This window comes from Drosophila tropicalis, unplaced genomic scaffold (assembly GCF_018151085.1).
Source record: "Drosophila tropicalis isolate 14030-0801.00 unplaced genomic scaffold, ASM1815108v1 contig_878, whole genome shotgun sequence".
NCBI classification, from domain to species: Eukaryota; Metazoa; Arthropoda; class Insecta; order Diptera; family Drosophilidae; genus Drosophila; species Drosophila tropicalis.
Genome location: NW_027173374.1, coordinates 1,003,463 through 1,028,352, shown reverse-complemented (window position 1 = coordinate 1,028,352; position 24,890 = coordinate 1,003,463). Strand labels below are relative to the sequence as shown.

Here is a 24,890-nt window from a genome sequence, read left to right as displayed (position 1 = left end):
GGATGAGTTGTGGGTAATGTGGGTGGTCGCTTGTCTGTCCTCTATGCCAGCAAATGCGATTTGCATTTTTGAGCTGTCCAAAAGCATTTGAAATTCGTTTTTAATTTTGTTTGCTTTTTGGCCAAAAGGCATAAAAATATTTGATAGCAAAGCCAAAGCGGTTGTCTTTGCAATTTCACAAACACGCACACCCCCACACACACTCACACATAAAGGCATTTGAAAAATTCTCGTGTAGATAAAACACTTTGGAAAACAACAAGAGCCAAGAGCTGCGTTTACCATTAAACGTCTGCATTGCCTTATTGAGCTGCCAAAAATTGAAACATTTAGCGGCTACGTGGCCAAACGGAACAATGGCCATAAAATTGAGGAGGAGAGCTAAAGGCGTGCGTGGCAACATTTCCGTTTCCGGATGTCGCCACCACCATAAGCAATTAGCTGGCAAAAGTTCCAGTTGTCTCTCCACTTTTGCGTTGCGTTAACATTCTGGCAAAGAATTAAATTGGCAACAACTTGCAACAACTTGCCTGTTTGGCAATTTGAAATACTTAATTCAATTCGATGGATTTCTTTTTTTCCTATTATATTATTGTTATTTTTTTTTTGGTTATTGCATATGCATTTAATTTCAACATTAACGTACAATTAACTCTGCCTGTTCATGCAGCAGGCTTCAATAATCATTTTATTTAAATTTAATTAAATGCAATAGGGGTATACATACATACATACATACATACATACATATATACATATTCGAAAAATCAACCAGCAATAGTGAAAATAGTATAGACAAACAAAATGCAAACAGTGAAAAAAGGTGAAATTAAATATAGGCAATGTGAAAGAAACAACAAAATGAAAATGAACACAAAAAATCAACACAGAACAAATGAAAATACACACACACACACATACATATATAGCAACTGAAACAGGCAGTCAAGTGTAAAATTGTGCGCCAGTTTAATATACATAATTGTTTAACTACATATATAAACTATAATACATATACATACATATAAAACATAGTACAGATAACAATAAGAACAATCAACACATTCCCACACCAACACACACTTATAAATATACATACATACAGCAGGAATCCAGTTTTATTATAAGTATATATAGATATACATATATGTATGGCAATATTTAAACAATAACAGACACAGATGGCCAAAACCATTAAAATTGTAAAATATATGAGCGAATTCATTGCATGCTTATTTTAATTTCAGCATGGTATAAAAAATATATTACGTATACGCATCTTTACACAATCTATATTAAAATTGTTTGGTAATCAAGCGAGAAATATTTTATACACACACACACACACATATGTATTGATATAACTATTTATCTATGCATAGGAAAAGCGCCAGGCCATTTAATTTATGCAAAATTCCAAATGAAAACTTTTGTTAAATCTTATATCATGATTTGTCCTTTTGAACACAAATGGAAATAATGAAAAGGACTTTTGAAATATACATCAAATATCTGTCCAAAAAAGGAAACAATTCACAGATAATAATATTGACTTAAAACAAAATTTCATAAGGCTTCTGCTTAAAATGTTTAAAATTTCTAACTAATTAATCAAAGCTTGTGGCATTTCGATGTTACCCTCTTTAAGAGTATAAATTTCTTGAAATTTGTAAATTTTATCAAATAAAAATAAATAAAGTTGATGAAAGTTATTGGGCCAATGTGAGTATATATACCAAAATGTCTAGATAATTGATCAAGCATCATCATCATAACTTATTAAGCCCTACCCCGCCACGCCCTCAACTAACTCCCTTAAGCTGTCAATGTCTATTCCAAATGTGTTCAGCAATTAGGAACAAAACAAAAAACACAAAATATATATATATATTTAAATTAGTTTATCATGAATATTGATGATTCAAAGATTATTTACATATATATACATATACACACATACCTAAGCATATATAGACATATATTTACAATTAAAATATTCAACAAATACAAAAAAAAATGAGCAAAATAGAAATATATTTCAATTTACATATGTAAGTGTTTAAGCAAAATGCCAAAAGCATTTCAAATGCGCCAACGAAAAAAAAAAAAAAAAAAAAAAGGCAAAGGATAATATTATTTATCAAAATAGAACACGCGTGAAAGCGTGTCAAAAATAATTGACTTTTATATAGAAATATATATACACATATATATTGATCTTTTTTTCTCAAATATTTCGTTTGGCATTTTGTTTATGGCCAATCGCAAATTGTAAGCAAAATGTATCGAAAAAAAGTAAAATTATTTGCATATGTATTTTATATGAAATGAAAACTTTTGCAGCAAATTGAATCAAAATTCTTAAATAAAAATGTATATTGAAATCAATAAATATATTCTACAAAATTGCAATAATTTTGAAATGTAAATTTCTTCTCATGTGTGTGACTTAAATGAACTTTAACTAAATGGTCGGGTTAAATTTGAATGTGTCGTAGATTATATAGTCTTATCTTGGAGGGGTCTGGGCCATCTAGACCCTGCCTTTTTCTACATTTTACATCTCTTTATAGTCCCCAACTCTTAAATCTTTAAAATTATTGGAAAATTATCAAAAAATTTTCTACTCTAGCTTAGAATTTAGTAGGCATTTCCTCCCTTAAGAATTTACTAAATTCTCTAGACGAAAATTTTTCTTCTTTGATATTATCTAGATCCTTTAGGAACCTTATATTTTAATTTTGAAACTTTGTATATATCTCTCAGTCTTAAAATATAGTTTAAAGGTTGTAACATTTAATTTGAAGACAAAATTTGTTGAAATATTTAAACTTTTGACCGCTTCGCCAATGGTCTATTAACTTTACCTCTTTTTCAGAGAAATTTTTAGCCAAAAGTTTGAGTTTTCCATGGTAACTTCTATTATCCTCCTTCAATCCTTTTGACTTTCATTTCATCTATTCTATAAATACTAGATTTCCAAACTATTTGCTGATTGCAGCGTCGAGGATCAAGCTAACCGTGATGGAAAATCTCTGATAGCAACAATGTGTGTGGGGCCGTTCGATTAAAAGTAATGAAAACAATTTGTTGAGCTGCAAAAACAAAGAAAATGCAATGCCAGAATTGTGCATATTTTTTGTATGCATAGTAGAAATGTCCCCAACAAATATGCATAGGTCTTTGTTGAAAGTTCAAACGTGTGAATGTAAGTTCAAGTGTAGCCAAGGAGTGGGAGAGGCAGCAGCTTTGCCAGTGGACTCCATATCGAGTATGTACTCCATTGAAGGGGAACAAGTTTGGTTTGGCTCGGAATGGGACGACTTTGCGCTTGGACTGACGACGACGACGATGATGATGATGATGATGATGATGATGATTGTGTGATGGGCACAAAAGCCAACGCCTCATGAAATATGGATGGATATCCCTCATATGTTTTATGGCTTGTTGAATTTCGTTGCTGTTGTAGTTCAAGTTGTAGTCAAAGGCGCAGGCCGTAGCGTAGCTTGTTAAATTAATAAAGGAGAGCATAGTCCGATGGCCATGAGAAGGATGTGGAGTACAGCAGGACAACAGGACATTCTTTTTTTTGTATGCGGCCAAAGTTGAGGTTTGTTTTTCAACAGCTGTGCAGGAGACGACCAACAGACAGTCTGAGGGCTGTCAAAACTGTCAGTTGGTATAATATGTTTAATTTTCTTTTACATATTTTCTTCCTGTTTTTTTTTTCATCTCCTTCCCTTTTTAGGTTTTTTTTTTTTTGTGGGGTTCCCTTTTTTGGGAGGGTTTTTGCTTTGTTTTATTTGATTTCCTACTTGTGCCTCCATCCAGCGCGCATTTGTCTAACGAAGTGTAAATTTTAGTTGGGCGAACCGTGTGGGTTTTGTTCTGACTCACACACACACACAAACACTTATACATCGTGTGTGTGTGGTTTGGGAGTTTCATCTGTTTTATGTATTTTTTTTTTATAAATTTTAATTTCCGTTTGCATTTTGCACGTTTTTCATAATTCATGCTCTCAAGTAACTAGATTGATGAGCACTGCTTTGCTCTGGCATGAGGCAGAGGAGGCCAGTAGAAATAGCTGAAGTTGGGATTTGGTTGTCCACTGGGCTTATCCCTCCCCCCTGCCTTATAGCCAAAGCAATCCACCACCCAACAGAATGGCCAACACTCACATGCATAATCGTGCGGAAATGCCAGACACACTAAGCTGACCGAGGCCAGTTGCCGAGTCTTACTTATATACATGCATATATGTATATATATATACGTACCTATATATATATATATATAAGTAAATCCCAATGACTGAGGCATCAGCAATCACCCATCGCCATCTCTATCTCTATCTCTCTCCATCGTTCTCAACCCTTGCCAAACAGCTGCCTTGGCATTGCATTCTCATGCCAACCCGATCCCATACCATCCCCATAGGGCCATTGACTAATAGGATTTGAAGAGCGTAAAATTGGTTCGTTGTGAACATGAAATATGCAGTAAATCCTTTTGCCAGCACTCTCTGATCCCCCTCTGTCCTGCACCTCCCGTTCTCTCTCTCCTCCTTCGTCCTTGCCATGTTTCTTCTTATGTTTTCCTTTAATATTTGCTGCTGCTGCTGCAGTTACTGTTGCTGTTGCTGTTGCTGTTACTGCAGCAGCTTAAATATTCTTTGCAACTTGCCATATTTTGCACCAAGGCACAGACCTGACTTTTGCCCTCATCCTGCCCCCCCCCCCCCACACACACACACATTCCTCCTGTTTGGCTCCTGAGAGGCCAATGCACGCGCAGTTTGTTACAATTTCGCGGTTCGATTTCGCCATCGCCATCGTCGTCGTCGACATCGCCCATTTTCGTTGTTGTTGTCGTCGTCGTCACTGCGCGTTGGTGTGTTTTATTATCGCAAATAAAGCGCAATCACTGTTGTGGCACCCTCCGCCCCCTCTCTGAATCACCCTTGCCACTCGCATCCACTCAAGCAGTCAGTGCATTTTTCATGTCTGGATTTTGTTCATGTGGCAGCTCGATGCAGCTACATGAAATATTGCAAATAGTTTTATTCATACTCAATTGCATGAAATTCTCTCCAAAGAAAATTGCCAGGAAGTGTATCTCAAGCGCCGCTGAAATGTAAATCAGATTTGTTTCGCATTTCACTGAACTTCCTTCTGTAGCTGGAGATTCTGCCTTACACCCAGAGCCTGTTTGATTCTTTAATTGTGGACAAGCATTTGTTTTGATTATACAAGTCAGGCCATTCTTTAAACTGGCCCCAGACAGAGATAATTGCCAACAATATATATTCCAGTGACTTTGAAAGGATTCGAATGGAAATCCCTTGTAATTCTTTAAAGCGAATTGCCAAGGACTTGACTGGGCAATCTTGAGGTTAAGCCGATTCAAGACTTTGTATAGTTTCTTGCTTGACGTTCATTCAACTGCAGTTTGGCTTGACTTCCGGCGTTGCCTTTTATGATAAATTGAAACAAATAGCCACCAGTATACACCCACACACACACACACACACATACTCCTTCTTACACAGGACTTGGCTTATCAGAAAATTGCGCTCAGCTGTTTATGAAAGCATAACAATGTTAGCTCGAAGCTGATGCTGTTGCTAAAGCAGGAGCCAACATCAACATGATCATCAAACTGAATGGCCTCACTGGCTGCCTGCCCGTCTGCCCATCTGTCCGCGCCCCGGTTTGGCTCTTGTCTGCCCCGTCGCAGCACATAATTCACAAGTAGGATAAACAATTTACTTATCGCCCATTGCTGCAGTACAACCAGCCTGGCAAAGAAGGCAGGGCAGAAGGCAACACTGTTCCAGACTCAAGACGTTGCCACATCAGCGCGCCACATTGGCAAATAAATCATAATAAATAACTTGAAAAACGAAACACCTTTGCCCATAAAAGTTTCCACGTCGTCGGCGTCGGCGTCTTGTTCTTCGTCTTGGTCGACGTCGTCATCGTAGCCTTTGTTGCCTGTCCTTTGCCTTGATACAAGTTTTTATGCCATGAAACTTACTAAGCTTCTCTATTTACTGACGGGGTACATCAACGAATGTTTCTTTATTTTCACAAAGAGAAAGTAAAGGAAAAGTAAGTTTCCTTTTGCTTGTAATCTTCTTTTCTATTGTAATCTCTTGCACTTTCTCTAGATCTCCAGCTGAAAACTAACTATAACATGGATAGAAAAGCAGCCTAGAACTAATATGAATGTTGTCCAGAAGGGGTCCTCATCTTTCAGATCCTTTTTGTCATAAGGGTTCAGGAATTGTTTAAGTTTACATAAAATCTCTGAACTAATCTTCTCAATGTTTTAGGTAATTCTATTTTTATAACCTTGTAGACTCGACTCCACTTATCACTTTAACGCCCTCAGTTGGAAAGCTAGTGGACTAAAACTTGGGCATTTAAACCTTTTATTGAGAAATCTTTAACAATTCCTCGGATCGGACTACTATAACAGGTAAGGGTATCAATGCTTCGACTTTTGTGATGGCTTTGAACTCATTATGTTGGCTCCTGCAACTCGGAGTTAGTGTCTGCTTACTGTTTAACACTTTTCCAACTCGCCGAGCGTTGAAAATAAAGTGAGGAAAATGGAAGCCGAAACAACTTGGTCTTATTTTTGCAACTGATGATAAAAATTGATACATAACTTGCATAAATCAGGTGGCAACGGCAGCTTGGTTGGAGGCTCAAAGGCACACACACATGGGATGGGTGTGTGGGTGTTTTGCCGATGATGATGATGCCAGCGTCATTTATTAAATTAGCCACAGCAATAGCTACTTAAACATATCCCTCCCACGCCAAATCCATCCACAGCCATCACGCACATTGTGAGCCAAGGGCGGCAGGTAATTTGTAAATTTTCTGACAGATACGCTGATAAACTCATTGCAGAGATTTCTTTAGCTGCCACTGTACTGTACCTCATGGGTGTGTGTGTTTGATTTATGTTGCGACTTATTACAGTTACCTACATAACAATACTTTATTCCTAATACTTTGGGCCACACTTAAATATATGTATATATATATATGTATATATTAATGTATGTATATATGTTACATCACACAAAAGGGAAAGGCAGCGGGAATCAATTGCTATTATTCGCTTCAAGGCGCAAACTCCGCCTGATTCAGTTTGGTTAACTCCGGCTGGAATGGCATCTTCATTTTTTCCGCTTCCACTGAAGCCAGCGGCGGTTTTGGCAGACTGAAGAATTTCTGTAAATTAAATTTGTTAAAAAAAAAAAAAAAATGAAATTAGGCTACGGCTGCTTTGCATAATTTAAATTATAAATTAGATCCGCCTGCTGGCATTAGAGTTGAGCAATTCAGGTTCATTTTTGCGGTACTTCGATGATGATGGAATACATTCCATATCATAAAAGATGGAACTAGCTCCCATTGGAACAGATTCTGTCAACTCCAAATTGAAGTCCATGTACTTACATCATGTCTGCCAAAGTGATTGGCCTCCTCCATGGTGTCTGGCAATTTCTTGTGCAGAGTTTCGGGCAGAAATGTAGCACCAATACCGCCTAGCAGGAAGAGAGTGCCCAATATATAGTAGGGTGCTCGTATATCAACTGTGGTGCCCAGATACACGAGATACGGGGCCAGAACGCCAATTGCATTGGCCAAAATGGTGCCCAATGCAATGCCAGTTTGCCGCATACAAGTGGGATAGATCTCCAGGCACTGCAAATTGACTGTGAAGAAGGTCAGGGCATTGAGAAACTTAATAAAGGTGGCCAGGTAGATCATCATGTTCTCGTAATGCTCGTCCGTGGCATAGGCAATAATGGGCAGGCAGGCAATGAAGGATATGATAAAGGAAACCGAATTGGTGAAACGGCGTCCGTATGTATCGCCTGGAGAAACAAGAAAATGGCAAAAGCGATTGTCAATCAGCAGATAGACTTTTTTGGTTTTCTCGTCCTCCCACTCACCTAGATAACGACCCACTACATAGGCAGGAATTTCCACAATACTCTGATACAAAAAGTTCAAAAACGGATTGCCCGCCATGCGGGAACTAAAGAGAACCAATGTGAAATAGGAAACGGCCACTACGCACCTAAAAGCGCAGAGACAATGGAGTCGAACGTAGGAAGGGGATTGAAGGAAGAGAAAAAACGCCAAAATGGCCAACGGTTAGAAATGCAAATTGCTTTTTGTTTTGAACAGCAGCAGCAACAGCAGCCACAAACTCACCAGCTGAAGCCCATGATGATGGTATTCCGGGCTAGACGCCAACCACCGAATAGCGAGGCAATGCCATAGGTCACATCCTGCTTCTCCTGTCTATAGATTTCCGCCAGCTCTTTCTCGGTCACATCAAAGTTGCGTCCATTAATTTTGGCAATCTTCTTCATCTGGACAATGGCGTCGCGGAAACGGCGTTTGCTAATCAACCAGCGTGGTGATTCGATGACGTATCTGCTCGAAAGAATCCGTTGGTCAATCAATTGAGTTTGTCATGTGAGACCTGTGATACCCAGCCCTTTTGAATGGAATTGTCCTCCGTGACTTACTTGGAGAAAATTAAAGCCAGCGCTGTGGGCACCGATGTTAGCCACATAAAGGATTTCCATTGGCGCAACCACCAGAACATCAAAGGCATGAATGTGGTGCCAACGGACCAGCCGACGCTCTGAAAGAAGGCAATGCGACTCCGATCCTCTCTGTTTTGGTGTGCATGGGGAATGAAATGGTCAATGAATGGCCAGAAAAAGTTAGTTAAACAAGAATGAACAGAAACTTTTTGCCTTGTCAAACTTACTCCCGTGAGATTTCCATGCCAATAATTTGGGGCGACTGAAATAGACTGTTCACAGTGAGTCCCACAATGCCGGACATAATAAGAAACCATGTATACGAGCTGGTGCACACTATGGAGACCATACGGCCCACCGAGCAGAAGACCAAGCTAATGAAGAACACCAATCGCCGGCCATAGCTATAGGAAGGGAGGGTTGGTTGGAATGGAACAAGGAGAACAAATTCAATTACTTGTACGTTCTATTTAGTTTCCAGGACATTCATAACTTAGTTTCGACTTCGACTTGTACTTACGAATCGCCCATTTGTCCAAATATAAATGAACCAACCACTTCCGTCACACGACCCACAACGAACACATTTGTCACGAACAAATCCTTGGCACACACCCAGTTGTGGTCCGTTGGTATGGTGTTATCATACCAGGTCTGGTCATAGCTCCAGCCATTCTGGCAAACTGAAAATGGAAAATGCTCATAAAGTGCATTCAAGTGCAAAGTTCCAAAAAAAAGAACCAAAAAATGTATATAAGACAATCGAGACAGCGAAGAAATGTCGAGTAACTTTTCCACTAAGCCAAGGGAATCTCATCATTACCCACATACACAGAGACAAACTATCTTGGGGGAGTCTCAAACTTTTCCCAATTTTACCTGTAGTCTGAGTTGTTCGCTGACTCACATTCCAAGTTGACCAGTCTGTAATCTCTGTGAAATTCATATCATACATTTCGCAAGTACTAAATGTTTCTTTGCCACGATTATCTGTTTGTCTAAACAAAACGAGAGGAAGAATAATAAAGTCATAATTTTTGGAGGCCAACATTGTTTTTGGCAACTTACTTGGGTAATGTCAGATTACGCCATTCACTTAGAGTAAAATTTGTTTGCTCCATGCCTGGCACAGTGCACCAATGATCGGGAATATTCAATGCCAATATGATGTTCATATAGGTCAGTGCTCCGCTGAAAGCCAAGCCGGCCACAAAAACATAGTTGTAGAGGGTCTGATAGCGACCATGATTGCCAGCCTTCTCCATGAGTGCCTGGAAGGGATCGTTCAGCTCCGATTCCTCTAAATCCATCTCATGCACTTTCGATGAAGTCTTTGAGGCCTTTCTGCTGGACACATTGTGCTCCTGCTTTTCCGTCATTTTGATTGCCCTTTTTGTTTTATTTAGCTGCTGTCATATACGCAGTAAGTGTTTAGCAGGTTGCTAGGTCTGATAATGGAGCTTAATCTTTATAACTAAAACCCAAATGTCCAAATGACAAGTAAAGTCTGCTGGCAAGAAAAAAGAAAGAAAACAATGAGATATTCTCCTAAACGGATAAATGTTCCTATTGGCGTCTAACATTTATAAAAAATCTCTAAATTATGATAATAAAAAACGTGCTGAAGATTAGATTTGATTGTTTTGGCAATTAAACCCCACAAAATGAGAGATAAATGAAATGTTTTTATTAGCCCAATTATCTAAAGAATCAAAGTTGATAGCTCAATTGACTCAAAATTTCACTATTAATCATATTTTAAGGTGATTTATATATACATATATCTACATAGAAACTTCCTATCTCTGTTATCTCTTTTCAATGGTTATTTCACTATTAATTGGTCAAAGTAAAGTTTGTCAACAAAATTATACAACCTAAAGTTATTAAATTTTTATACCCTTGCAAAAAGGGTATATTAATTTTGGTCAGAAGTGTGCAACGCATAGAACGAAGCATCTCCGACCATACAAAGTATATATATTCTTGATCAGCACGACGAGACGAGTTCAACTAGCCATGTCCGTCCGTCCGTCCGTCCGTCCGTCCGTCCGTCCGTCCGTCCGTCTGGATCAACGCAAACTCCTCCTAGACCGTAAGAGCTACAGAGCTGAAATTTTGCACGTAGGCTTGTGTATACTGCAGGCGTTGTATATCTCGGATTCAGCCGGATCGGACCACTATATCATATAGCTTCCATACAAACCCCAAAGTCACGAACAGTGACTTTTCTCAATAACTTCGTTATTTTCTAAGCTATTGTCGTGAAACTTAATATTAGAGAGTTTACTACGCCTATAAGCGACTATGCCAAATTTGATCAAGATCGGGTGACTATATCATATAGCTCCCATAGGAACGATTGGTGGAAAACAGTGACTTTGATCAATATCTTCGTTATTTCCTATGATTTCGCACGCATAAGCCTTTTTAGATAAAACGTTCTTCCACATTGATGGCTAATAGGTAAGGAAAGAGTTACCAAAAAAGTTGCAAGGGTATACAAACTTTGACGCGGTCGAAGTTAGCCCCGGCCCTCTGGTTTAAGTAGACTTGTCTACTGCGTGTGACTGCAGACTGAATAGGTTTATCTTAATTAAAGCCACTATCTTTTTATACCAAGCAGAAGTTCATGCTCTTCAAACTTAAGTACGTAATTTACAAGGGCCATAAGGCATCTATCAAGCTATGAAATATTGATTGATAAACCGTGAGCCTTACCACTTTATAAACAATAGTGAAATTGCAATAAATTGGCTTTGAAACTTACAAAATTTTATACGAAATTAGAAAAAGTTTTATTAAATTTCAAAAATTTGCATTGCTTTTTGGGTCTTTTATGGATTGCCTATTCATCTAAGAATAATTTTGGAGCATTTTGGATATCCATACTACTAAATAGACCCATTAAGAGATTAACTCCAGTGTGACTGGTTGAGTATTTGAGAGCTGTCTAGCTTTTAGTTTCACTTAACTAAACTTTGAATAGTTTTATTGTTGAATTTCACAAATTTAGTCAAATGTTGTTCAGAATTAAGCACTTACCGAACACTTTTGTTTGTTTTGTTTTACTTTTATGGCCTAATGGCCCACTCTAATTATTTTATTGACTGTAACAACCGCAAAGAATAAAAAACCTCATGTATTCAGTTTTATAGACTGACTTTAAATTTGAGCACTTGATAGAATCAATTCGAATTACACGTCAGCCAAGTCTTAGAGAAATTTGAAAATAGTTACGAGTTGTGATGATTCTTTGGCACTTTTCATATTCACATTCTGCACAGAAAACGAAATTGATATACACATTCAATGGACGCCTGGAAGAGCTCATCAACCGTAACCAACACACGGCCAGTGGCTCTCGAGTTCTGAATGACACTACGACTGGGAAATGTAGTTAAAAACGACGAACGTATCACAGTTGCCGGCTTATCAAGCCCAGAAGACGTAGTGCATAAGGCATTATAAAATTAATTGCTGATAAGCGGAATGTCTTTCTAATTTACGTTTGTATACAAGTAAGAAAAAAGAAAAATATATATGAACAATTATGAAATCTAAAAATTAAACACCTTATTTTTGTTTTTGGTTCTAATTGTGATGTCAAGTGGTAGTAGTATACATATAATAGACGACGCCTGGGAAAAGGGCCTCAATCGTTTCGACTTGTTTGTTGAGTATATTGAGCAGGTTAAGTTTTGCTATTATTGTCTGTAGATAAGGGAGTCTATGCTAATCAGCAGAATTGTAGGGTATCTGCGACCACAGAATTGATATTTGAGCTTGTATTTTGATTTGCTTCACTTCACGACAAGTGATTTCATAATTGATAAACTTATAGGCTGCTTAAAGTTCAGCTTTATCCATAGATAGTCCATTTTAGTATAGTTTAACATATTCTTCTATTGAGCTACGTGTACTTGAGACTAGATAAGATAGTCCATATAAATTCTATTATTTGTATTGCATATTATTCTGGAGCCGCCAGAGTAAAAGTAAATATAATTAAGATCATCATCAAACATCAGGGCAATAACCGTAAGATTTTCTAACTGAGATGTGTGTGTGGGTGTGGGGGGAATTGTACTGCACTTGTGTGTTGGCTTAGTGCATTTATCAGAGATTTTTCGTCTGTTTTTTTTTTTGTTTAAGATTAAATATGGTTTTTACTCCGTTGTCGGATGCTGCACTGTTCGGACTTAAGCGACAATTGACACTGAAAACCTTAAAATAAATGAGATGAGGCCTACTGTATCTAGCTTGGTTGTGTGTTTGTGTGTGTGTGTGTGCAAATACAAGAATATCAATTTTCATATTTTCATTTATTTGTGCCTGAGCGTAAGACAAAAAGCAATTTAACAATTTACTAAGCCACTTAAGTGCAAATTTAGTTGCTAGCCTAGAGAAAATGGCAGAATACCATTGAAAAAAATGTATACCAAGAAACGTATGTATATGTATTTGAGTGTATATCAGTATCTGTATATCCATATCTGTGTCTGTATTTGTGTCATTTAAACTTGCCATGGCAGTTGTTCTATTTATGAATAAACATTGTCACACAAGTTCATAATGCGCAATTTAATCTGGTTTAAGAAATGAAAAATCTCTGCCACAAGAGCTGTAAATTTAATCAGTCTAGATTATGGCGGGGGGGGCGGCAATATGCGGCCCGTAGACGCCTCATTATTGACCGACAACCATTTCTCTCAATGGTGTCGGCGATCGTCCATGCATATCAGCATCTTGTTGACAGTTCCTGGTTTTTTCCCAGTAATTTCATAAATATATTTAACTGGGCTGTGCGTAGACGTTGAACTAAGCGTGGGGATCTTCAAATGTATCTTTAGTTGGGCCAACAGTTTGCTTGCCAAATTGCAATTGTTCTATTTATACTGGAAGTAAGTAACCTCTGCTATGTAGAATTTTATATACTCTTTCTTTTCGTTTTCTTTGAATTTCAATACATTTTAAAGTTTAAGAGATAATGGCGAAAGGAATTTAAGAAAAAATAACTGTCTTGTTTCCAGAGACGTATCCATGGGGTTGGAATGATGGAAATTATATCCCGAAACCGATATTTTAAATCTGGAAAGGTAAAAGCTGAAATGGAAGATAGGGAAGGACCCATTATTTCCACCAAATGATCGATATTTCTTGTTGTTAACTCTAGACCAATTTAAAATGAGTCGAAAAGTAAAATAATACCAATTGAATCATTATAAACGGTTTTTTTGGAGGTCTTTTTGAATGTCTTTCTGCCAAATCTAAAGTATTAGTTCATTAAGAAAGATGGCAAGCTTTCAATGGAAAACGATCAATCTCCATTCAAGGATCTGTAAAATTGTTTAAGTTTCAACAAGTTAACAAAGTTGTCTCAAGGAAGATTCGGATATTGGCCAGTGATGGATCGAAGGGAAAGCAGTTAGCAAAATTTCAGCTCTTCAAGAAACAACACGCCCCAAAACCTCCGCCAAAGTCTTTGGCCAGATAAAAGTCCTTGTTGTTTGGCATTTATAGTTTTCTATAAAGTTCTTAAAAAACTGAGATCAAAATCTATTTAGTCCAATTTTAAAATACAAATCTCTGTGGAGTATCTTTACCTTAAAATAACATTTTGAATCGATTCAAAAAACAAATATAGAACACAAATCTTAGCTAAAGATCATCCCCCAAATGAATACACTTCCATGTTACTGAAATGCTCGAGTTCATTACTCGAGTAGGTGATTCACATTGGTTGACAAGGCCAACTTCGGTTCATTGCTTCAGGCAATTGGCGGCGTCTCAAGATACTTATTCAATGCCAACGAAATTATATTATTCCATTACCCTTTCGTAAATTGACACAGCGAGAGGTCTTCAAGAGAGATGTATACAATTTCCAATTATATCCACTTTTATATATTTTTATCTCTATATTTTTACCCTTGCCCAATGCCCTTGAATAAGAAAATTGCATGATGATTGTTAATTACTTTTTAGATATGTTCATTTTTATTTGAAGTTGAGTTTTACTTTGATTTATGCATAAACATTAATCATTGTTGGTTTGTGTTGTTTTCTTTTAGTTTTATTTCGAAAATTTCTCCTAGAATTTACTGAACTTTTGAATAATTTAAGTTGCGCTCACTGTTTTTGTAATGTGTTCTAGTGAAATTTTACTGCTTTTACTTTGCTTGCCGGCAAATTACATATACATATACATACACATACACGTATATATATTGTGATGTCTTAAATTTCATTTGTTGACCCTTTTTGAATGGCTAAACTTTAATATTGCTTATTTAATTCAATTTAAATTACATCATTTTACAGTGATAATTCGAAAATGCTAACACATGCTTCATCTTGTGGTTGTTTTTCTTGTCGTTCAGTTTCAGTTTTATTATTACAATTTACAGTTGAAACACTTATGAGTAATTGGAATAATTAAATTTAAAAAACGCCTACTTTAATATAGAATAGAATGCCAATTAGTTTTCTGGCCATTTTTTTTTTTTTATTTTTAACACGTGCGTTGTTTCTGTTTCTCTTTCTGTATCTGCTTTTTAATATGATTTAAATATTTGGATTAGTTTTAATTTTATTTATCTCTATGATTATTATTTATACTTATTGTATAAGAAATTTATATATGTTCAGGTTTTTAGTTCAGAGGGGTAAAAGTTGAGAAGGGGTTTTCTCTTTATTTTGTTTTGTTTGGTTGGTGTTGTTGTTGTTGTTGTTGGGATGGTAAAAGCATTTTTTCAAAATTATCTGTTAAAATATGTATATAACCACCGCAGTATGTCTATCTCTTTCATATTATTCTAGAATGATCCGATCTGTGAATTGTAACGGACATTCTTTCATTTCTGCTTTACGTTCTTATTCTCGCTGCCTGCGCTGCAGCGAATATTCTTATGCATAAGTTTAGTCTCTAATAAACCTCTACTCGAATAGGTTCTGGGCCCAGGCAGCAGAAAGTAAAACTGTGCGGGTTAGTCGGAAAGACTTGTAAGAGATTCGTTTTGTTAATTAAAGTTTGTGATTAACTAATTTGTTCAAGATGAGTACACAATTTTCAATCGAAAAACTAGATGGTGAAAATTATAGTGTATGGTCAGTACAGATGAAAAGTCTGTTGATTCATTCTGATTTGTGGTCGGTGACATGTGGTCGGTTAAAAAAAGTGGCGTCTGATACGGCTGAACAAAAGGAGTTGTTTGACAGTAAAGACGAGAAAGCCCTCGCAAGTATTTTGTTGTGCGTAAGTCCGTCGCAGATCAACGGTATAAAACATTGTAAAACCGCGAACGAGGCATGGGCAAAGTTGTCCGCGATTCACATGCCCTCCGGTCCGGCTAGAAAAATACAGTTGTTTAAGCAATTGTTGTATTCTAAAATGTTGGCTACAGACAGTATTCGAGAGCATTTGAATAATTTTTCTAATGTCGTAGAAAAGTTAAGTGAAATTCAGGAACAAGTGCCTGATGAAATGCTCGTTATAATTTTGTTGGCAAGTTTAAGTGATGATTTCGAAAATTTTGTAGTTGCCATAGAAACGCGAGACTCGTTGCCATCGCTAAGCGCTCTAAAAATTAAATTGCTTGAAGAGGGAGAGAGACGCAAGATTGGCGAAGTAGCCGAGAAAAGTGAGAATAAAATGTATTCGTCGCGTCAAGAAAACGGTAAAAAGAACAAAGCAATGAGAGAACCAAAAAACATTGAATGTTGGTTGTGCGGTCGTCGCGGGCATTTCGCGTCGAAGTGTAGTTCGAAAGAGAGAAAAGACAACGCGAGCGAAAAGAACAGTAAAAAATCTTTTTCGGTGCTCTCTACTTCTGGAACACGAATCGGTTTGTCGAAAAATGCGTGGTGTGTAGACAGCGGGGCTACAGCTCATTTGTGTGCGGACAAATCAATGTTCACGAGTATGCGTGAGCACAAAGAGAAAATCAAGTTAGCAGGCGACAGTTATATAGAAGCCGAAGGTTGCGGTACAGTGGAACTAATATGCAAAAATATCACGATCGAGTTGGTTGACGTGCTATATGTAAAAGACTTACAATGTAACTTTATTTCGGTATCAAAAGCAACAGAAAATGGCTTAAGAGTAATTTTTGTCAAAAACAAAGTGTTCGTTAAAGACAGTAACAATCGTGATTTAATGATCGCAGAGAAACACAACGGTTTGTTTTTGTTTGAAAGTAAAACAAAAACAGTTTTTGCTGCAGAAGCAAATGTAAATCAGCTGGTGAAATGGCATGATCGATTCGGACATTTAAATTTCGATAGTTTGAACAAAATGATTAAGCAGGATATGGTCTATGGTCTCAATGCTAGAGTGTGTAGTACAAATGACCTTGTATGTGAAACGTGTGCAAAAAGTAAAATTTGCGTTAAGAAGTTTCCGAAGTTTTCGGAAAGTCGCTCAAAGGAATTGTTGGGCTTGATTCATACAGACATTTGTGGACCTATGCGTACAGCGTCACAAGGTGGTGCGCGCTATTTTGCAACTTTCATAGACGATAAATCGCGTTATGTATCGGTATACATGTTAAAGAATAAGAGCGATATTTTCCAGAAATTCCAAGATTTCAAAATTCTAGCAGAAAATCAGACGGGTAAGCGTATAAAAGCCATACGAAGCGACAACGGTCGCGAGTACCTGAGCGATGTATTTGAACAGTTCTTATCGAGTCATGGAATAAAAAGACAACTCACTGTTCCCCACACTCCACAACAAAATGGTGTGGCGGAGCGCGCAAATAGAACCTTGGTGGAGATGGCGCGAAGCATGATAGTGCATGCTGGAGTTGGCGAATCTTTTTGGGGAGAGGCGATAATGACGGCTGCATATTTACGGAACAGAGCAGAAACTGCAACTTTGCCTGACAATACTCCATACGAGGTTTGGTATGGGAAAAAGCCAAGCGTATCTCATCTTAAAGTATTTGGTATGAAAGCTATTGTTTTAGATAAAACTCATAAGAACAAGTTTTCAGCGAAAGGGAAGCAGCATATTTTGGTAGGTTACTCCGAGACTGCCAAGGCTTATCGTCTTTACAACCCTGTCAAAAGGACCGTAGTAGTATCCCGAGATGTCGTGTTTTTGGAGCACAAGTTCATGAAAGAGTTGGAGCACGGTCGAGAATCATCATGTGAGTCAGATGTGGTAATCTTTCAGCCAAGTGAAAAACTTGATTGCGAGCATAATGATGAAATCCAAGAAAAATCTGTGGAGCAGCAAATTCCAATTGTTGATGAGCAAAGTGGTGACGAAGAAAATGCTGAGGAGGAGCAACCATATACCCGAAGAGGGCCAGGGAGACCAAAGATTGTTCGCACTGGGCGTGCTGGTCGTCCACGAAGAGAGTACAATATGCTGAATGTACTAGATGCGAAAGACGTCATTGTTCCTACCTGTATAAATGAGGCATTTAAGTCAGAGCAGTCGGAAAACTGGAAATCAGCAATGCAGAAGGAGTATGACAACCTAGAAAACATTAGGACATGGAGTTTGGTTGATCTTCCTGCAAACAAAAAGGTTATCGGTTGTAAATGGGTTTTTACCACCAAACGAGATGAGAGTGGCAAAGTTCAGCGCTTCAAGGCAAGATTGGTCGCAAAAGGGTGTGGTCAACAATATGGAATTAACTACAAGGAAACTTTTTCCCCGGTTGCACGTTATTCCTCAATCAGACTGGTGATTGCGTTGGCGGTGGAGCACGAGATGCACTTGCACCAGATGGATGTCTCTGCAGCATACCTCAATAGTGAGCTACAAGATGACGTTTATATGCGACAACCTGAAGGTTTTGTCGATACTGATCATCCCAAGCGTGTACTCAAGCTACATAAATCGTTGTACGGCTTGAAACAGAGTGGGCGTGAGTGGAACCAAAAGTTGGATAGCGTTCTTTTGAAGATTGGTTTCGTTCCGTGTGCAAGCGAACCGTGTATATACACGAGCAAAGTCAATGGGTATTTATCTATTATTGTTGTATATGTTGACGATTTTATACTTGCATGTACCAGAAAAGACGACGTGGCCTACATAAAGCAGCTCATATCAAACGAATTTGATGTGGTCGACGGCGGTGAACTCCATCATTTTTTGGGGATGGAAATCGAGCGAGATGGCAAGACTGGCAATGTCTCCATAGGCCACAAGCAGTACATCGAAGGCTTGTTGCATGAATATGGTATGCAGGACTGCAAGCCGAACGCGACTCCTCTAGAGGTTGGGTTCCAGACGAAGTGCGATAGCGATGATTGCGGTCAGGTGGACAAGACACGCTATCAATCACTCATTGGTTCGTTATTGTATTTGGCGTTGACTACACGGCCAGATATAATACACTCTGTGGCTAAATTGGCGCAGAGAAATTCAGATCCGCACAAGGAACATGAGGTTGCAGCCAAGAGGGTATTGAGATATCTAAGAGGTACCTCAGATGTGAGACTCCATTATAGCAAAACTGGTGTTCCTATCCACTGTTTTGTTGATGCGGACTGGGCTGGCGATTGCAACGATCGGAAGTCGTTCACTGGTTGGTCATTCCTTATTGCTGGAGCGGCGGTGTCATGGGAATCAAAGAAGCAAAATCTGGTTGCCCTCAGTAGCACGGAGGCCGAGTACGTAGCACTTTCTACAGCAGCCAAAGAAGCGATATACATCAGAAAGCTGATCAACGAGATGGGATTCGGGCCGATGGCGAAGCTGATAATTTATAGTGACAACCAGAGCGCACAATGTCTTGCTAAAGATGCTAAATTTCATTCACGTAGCAAGCATATTGAAATAAAATATCATTTTGTAAGGGAAATGTATAAAGAAAATGTAATAGATATCAAATACATTCCCACAGATAGTATGACCTCAGATATATTAACAAAGAACTTATGTAAGGTCAAACATGTAAAGTTTACAGAAATGTTGGGATTAAAATAATTTTTGTACAAGATAGACTTCGCGTTGAGAAGGAGTGTTAAAATATGTATATAACCACCGCAGTATGTCTATCTCTTTCATATTATTCTAGAATGATCCGATCTGTGAATTGTAACGGACATTCTTTCATTTCTGCTTTACGTTCTTATTCTCGCTGCCTGCGCTGCAGCGAATATTCTTATGCATAAGTTTAGTCTCTAATAAACCTCTACTCGAATATTATCCTTTACACATAGTCAATTTGTTTATGATATTTATATATAAGCTTTAATATGCGTTTAATTTTATTATATTTAAATATTCATCTTGTGCCTTTCTCTTGCCTTTGATTAGTGTTAAATACAATATTCTTTTTTCCTTGTAGATATTCATTTAACTAATTTGCATATTTTGTTTTCGTGGGGGGGGGGTGTGGGCAGGAGGAGGGATGGGAGCAGGAGTATGGAAAAACTGACTAACTTCATTAACTGCCCGTTTTATGTTTCTCTCTTTTTTGATTATCGCTAATAAATAGCTTGCAAGTAGCTAATAGTTATTACATATACATATACATACTAACTTAATAAATGGCATTAACATAGACATTTCGTTATCGCAGTTTTATATATACAGTTTTTCTTACACGATTCGCCGACGATCTACAGAATATTGCTTAGCATACATAATTTGCTTGATTTTTGCTTTTTTTGTTTTTTTTACAATAGAATTTTGACGGATTTCCATGATGTGTGCTTGTTTGTGTTAAAAGTCTATTTCATTTATACAATAATAATAATAATAATTAAAATTAGTTACAAATGGCAGTTCGATGTGTATGTGATTGATTGAGTGTGTGTATGTGTGTGTGTGTGTGTGTGTTTCGTTGCTTTATTTTATATGTAATTGGTCTATTGCTTGAGGGTGTATTTATGTTTTTGTTTCAAAATAGGAATCAATTTCATTATGTATGGAAAATGAATTTGAAATGCAATTCAAGTTGGACGTTTTACAGTATCACGTTGAGAAATACACAAAGCAATGGATGAACAATAGAAACGAATGGCAAATAATTAGAGTCTCATTCGTACATACCTACAAATGTATGTTTGTATGTATGTATGTGTATATCAGGCTAACTAAAATTAGTTAAAAGATTTGTATTTATATTACTAATTTAGGTATGTATATAGATATTTCTCTTTACAAGTATAAATATACTAAAATGCTTTTGTTTTTGTTTTTTGTTTGTAAATGCCAACATTATCGGAGGAAGGATTGATTGACTGACTAAACTGACTGCTTTGTGTGCTCTCTATTCATTTCGCTCTCTCACTCATTTTGCCTTCTTCTGCTCTGCATACATACATATATCTCTATCTTTCTCTCCCTCTCTCTTTTTCTCTCTCTATCTATCTATCTCTGTCTATACACTATACATTTGAACTGATAGACGCATCTTGGCCTTTTTTCACTATCGAATCACAGCAATTGAAATATATACTTAAATCAAATACAGTTTTATTTGTTTTCGGGGAGAGGGGGCAGGGGAAATGTAAATTAAACTAAAAACTTTATATAGTAAATGGGTTGTTATTGATCATTGTCATGATCCTGATCATGATCTGGCAATAAGTGCGCTGTATGTCCTTGTCCAGCATTGTTGTTGCTTGTATTCTTGCGCAAATGATTCCGCAGCATGACCAGATTCCGATTAAGGGGTAAATTGTTGCATAGCCCCAAGGATGAGCCGCCGGTGTTGTTGGCCGTCGAGCATGGGGCATGAGGCAGAGTGTTGCACACATTACCCAGCGGGGCAGTGACATTAATGCTGCTCATGCCGCCACTCCCGCTGCTGCCGCCAACCAGGCTAGCCGAGGCCACGGAGGTGGTTGGCGATGTGGCGCCCCCCCGGTGTAAGGCCAACGCCCATGCCCACGCCCACGCCAAGGAGCAGCTCGTGGGCGAGTATGGTTGGCAAATGTTAAGTGCTGCTCTTCAACGGACCCGACGATAGCGAACTGCTACTGACGCCCGAATCGCTTGACTTCTCACTGAGTCCGCCACGTGTGAGCGTATCGTCGCCCATAAGTCCGCCGCCGCCAAGAAAGGACTTCTTGCCCACTCGTGCCGGCAGTGTGGCCTTGAATGGATTGTCCTTGCAGCGACGTGCACTCTCCACACGTTTCATAATCTCGCTGGAGCATTTAGAGACCACATCGTCCAGACTGTTAGACTCATCCGTCGAATTTACCGCCTGAGTGGGCGTCTGGGAGCTGGGTAATGGTGAGCCCTCATAACAGCCAGAATCGCGGGGGAAATGCCTTCGTCCGAATGGCGAGGCGCCGTGCTTCTTGTTGATATTATTCAAGCGTGCCTCATCGTTCTCAGAGCTGGAGCCGGCGATATCCACATCGGAGCCTGTACGGGTGAAATTTGTAGCTGTGAGTTTTGTGTGGTGCGTGTGTTTGTTTGTTGTTTGTTTTTGTTTTTGTTTGGGGAATGTGGTTTTTAGGTTGCAGTTGATAGAAAACTAGGTGCGGAGACAAGGTCAAGGGGTTAGTTCACTTACTTTCAATGTCATGCAGCAGCTGCACAGCCGTTAACAACTTGGCGCGATGCTCCTGATTCAGTATACCCAAATAGTCCAGGTCAGCGGGTTCCAGTTCTTTGAACAGCTCCAGATCCTCGTAACTGCAAATGGAACGATAGGTGAAACAATCCAACAAAAAATATTGTTGGTAAATTTGTTTCATCTACACCACTTACCCGTTGAGCACAAATACGGATGTGTATTCCTTGAGACCGATGCGTATCAGCAGATCCTCCACAGAGCTGGGTCCACTATTCCCACTGCAATTGTTGCCACTGGCATTGCCAAGCCTTGAAGATGAGTTGGGCATGGCCAGAGTTTTGCTACTCGAGTTCTTCATACGCTGCTCTGGCAGAACTTCCACATTGATGAACTTGAAGTGACCCACACGTCCGTGGCAACGACCCTTCCAAATCCCAGAAGCATTCATCGACAACACATCGATGAGTTCGCCCTTCTGCAAGAAGCCAGAAAAAGATTATGATGATGCTGATGATGGGGATGAGATTAGGGTTGGATGGCTGTTGGGCTTACCTTAAATTTGAGAGCATCCTTATCGTAGGGATTAGGCAAACTATCGACAAGTGCTTTAGCCTTGCAAATGCTGGCCACCGATGTGCGATCCTCGGCAGAAATCGAACTATGTGGACTGCCAGGACGAACCAGTGCCTGTGTGCCTGTTGGCGGGGGGTGAATTCAAGTTTGTTAAATATTTATCTAGACAACATTTTTGCAGAATCAAGGTTTGTTTTTTTTGCCCCCTAAAATTTCCAATTAATGCAACCATGGCCAATTAGCCAAGAGCACGAGGAAGAGTTTACTCGACAAACACTCGCAAGACTTGCACACACACACACACCGAGACACAACAAACACACACACAATTGGTTTGGTTAATTAAAAACTTTTCAAATATTTTTACACACACACAGACAAAGGACTTGGCCCAAAAAATATTCAAATATCCACTTGAAGTTTTTCTATTTTGTTCATTTTTTTTTTCTCTCCTATAAAAACCTTTGGCTAATCCTTGCTTTGTGTCCTGTGGCCGCATAATAAAAAAACAAAAACAAAAAAAAAACGTAAAGTATTTTTCCTTGCACTTTTCAAAGTTGCCTCCTCGCTGGCTCAGTCCCATGTTGTTGGTTGTTGTTGCTGGCCAAAGTTTTGTTCATTAAAAACGATGCGGTTGCCCTTCACTTAACCACGCCCCAAACATTGCTTAGCCGCCCGCCCTCATGCACTTTGCCGCCTGCCGCTTGCCACTTGGCTCTCTGTTGCGCAAGTGCATTAAAAATTCATTAAGTTTGCAAATTTTGAAGAAGCAACAAAAAACCGCAGCAACAACTACAACTGTTAATAGACCAATATGCAGCCAGGCAGTCAGGGAGTCGCATAGACCAAGAACAAGAAGAAGAAGGCAAAGTAAGGACAGGGAGAGCAGGAAGGGGGAAGGTAGTGTGAATGGTGCAAGTCCATGGCAAGGCAAGTCTGGGTTTTTTTTTGATAAACAAAGCATGCGACCAGCAAAGGCAGACATTGCAACAAAAGCAAAATGGAGAATCAAACCCAAAAACTCTAAATTGCAAGTAGACACACACACTCACTCAGTTACACACACACACACTTAGTTACACACACACAGAGAGGGAAGATAAAGCTGGAAATTTTTATACTTACTCGAACCGGAAGCGCTGGGCAAACTTTCAACTGAGCTGGCGGAACATGCAAACGCCTGATCACTCATGCTGCCACGGTCGGTATTATCTTGGGAATTGCTAAAATCCCTTGATGTATCCTTTGTGGCAACAAAGTTTCGTCCATTCTCATTAAATGCGCCAATTTCCTTCGGTGAGCTACGCATTTCGCTAGACTGCCGCCATCCGAATCCGCAAAAGCCGCACACACGAGACACACACACGGAGTGAGTGAGAGAGAGTATCAAGAGCCACAGGCAGTGAAAAATCCGATACAAGTCAGAGTGAAAGTTATTTTCGTTGCATTTTTTTTTATCGTCATCATCATCGTCGTCGTCATCATCATCATCATCATCATCATTGCAATTGTTGTAGTTGTTGTGCAATAAATTGCATGTTGAAGTCAAAATAAAACAAAAGAAGAAGAATGAGCATGAGAACAAGGCGAAAGTTTTGTTAGTTAAATCATTAAAAAGTTTAATACTAGAAGCCCAATATATCCTTCAAGAGGGGGAGAGAGGTGGAGGGTAGGAGATGACAGCAGACTTGCAGTTCCCTGAATTTGGCTTTTGTGTCTGTGTCTATGTTTGGTTGGTTGGTTGGGATATTTTTCGGCTGCATTACTTCCGTTTTGACTTTTAAGGGATGATTACGGAATTAGAAATTGAGAGCTTTGGCCGCAAAACTTTGCTCATATTTTTTCTATGCTTGAGCCTAGACAAATGCAACATGAACACAGAACCAAAAGGCAAACCAAAAATGCAATACAACACTCAAAAGAGAAATTTTCTAAAAGTCAAAATGAACTTTCACTTGTTTGATACTTTTTTGTTTGTTGACTTGGAGATGGCTTGAATTGCCATGTTGCAAGTGCCCCCACGTTCACGCGAGCATAAAAACTCATTAAACTGGCATTTGCATTTAGAGTGCATGTCCTTCGAGTGGACAACATGCAAAAAGAGTTTAAGCACCATCATAGTAGATGGAGGGAGACTGAGATAGCCAATTGCATATGCAAATCGCCAATGGTCAGCTTAGGCTAATTACATTTTGCTGGCCACAGAATGTGTCAACACAAATTTTCTAAAATGC

At 38.6% G+C, this 24,890-nt stretch overlaps 2 protein-coding genes and 1 long non-coding RNA gene across 8 annotated transcripts in view; 1 reads left to right on the top strand and 2 right to left on the bottom strand.

Moving 5' to 3' along the window:
- Positions 1–6,998: 6,998 nt before the first annotated feature.
- On the bottom strand, positions 6,999–12,065 carry LOC137584486 (carcinine transporter). 2 transcript variants are annotated; one of them, XM_068299901.1, is made up of 10 exons: positions 11,633–12,065; positions 9,656–10,097; positions 9,467–9,585; positions 9,108–9,270; positions 8,815–8,991; positions 8,567–8,716; positions 8,247–8,471; positions 7,982–8,109; positions 7,482–7,903; positions 6,999–7,253 (listed from the first exon to the last, which is right to left on the bottom strand). In XM_068299901.1, exons 2-10 carry the CDS (start codon positions 9,964–9,966, stop codon positions 7,143–7,145), a joined length of 1,806 nt encoding a protein of 601 aa, XP_068156002.1. In that variant the 5' UTR covers positions 9,967–10,097; positions 11,633–12,065; the 3' UTR covers positions 6,999–7,142. The 2 variants fall into 2 exon arrangements, with proteins under 2 accessions (XP_068156002.1, XP_068156001.1); XM_068299900.1 differs by having other exon boundaries at positions 9,656–10,094.
- Positions 12,066–13,258: 1,193 nt separating this feature from the next.
- LOC137585760 (uncharacterized) lies at positions 13,259–13,806 on the top strand. The gene is made up of 2 exons (XR_011033635.1): positions 13,259–13,491; positions 13,621–13,806. It is a non-coding gene; the product is annotated as an uncharacterized lncRNA (long non-coding RNA).
- A 7,547-nt stretch (positions 13,807–21,353) lies between these two features.
- The window catches only part of SKIP (Shal K[+] channel interacting protein), a 160,274-nt gene continuing 156,737 nt past the window's right edge, over positions 21,354–24,890 (bottom strand). For all 5 annotated transcript variants that reach the window (XM_068301669.1, XM_068301670.1, XM_068301672.1 and 2 more), the window contains 5 exons: positions 23,782–23,974; positions 22,636–22,778; positions 22,278–22,558; positions 22,081–22,202; positions 21,354–21,929 (listed from right to left, as the gene is read on the bottom strand). In XM_068301669.1, coding sequence (XP_068157770.1) covers positions 21,493–21,929; positions 22,081–22,202; positions 22,278–22,558; positions 22,636–22,778; positions 23,782–23,974 — 1,176 coding nt within the window. In that variant the 3' untranslated portion in view covers positions 21,354–21,492. The remainder of the gene's footprint in view (positions 21,930–22,080; positions 22,203–22,277; positions 22,559–22,635; positions 22,779–23,781; positions 23,975–24,890) is intronic.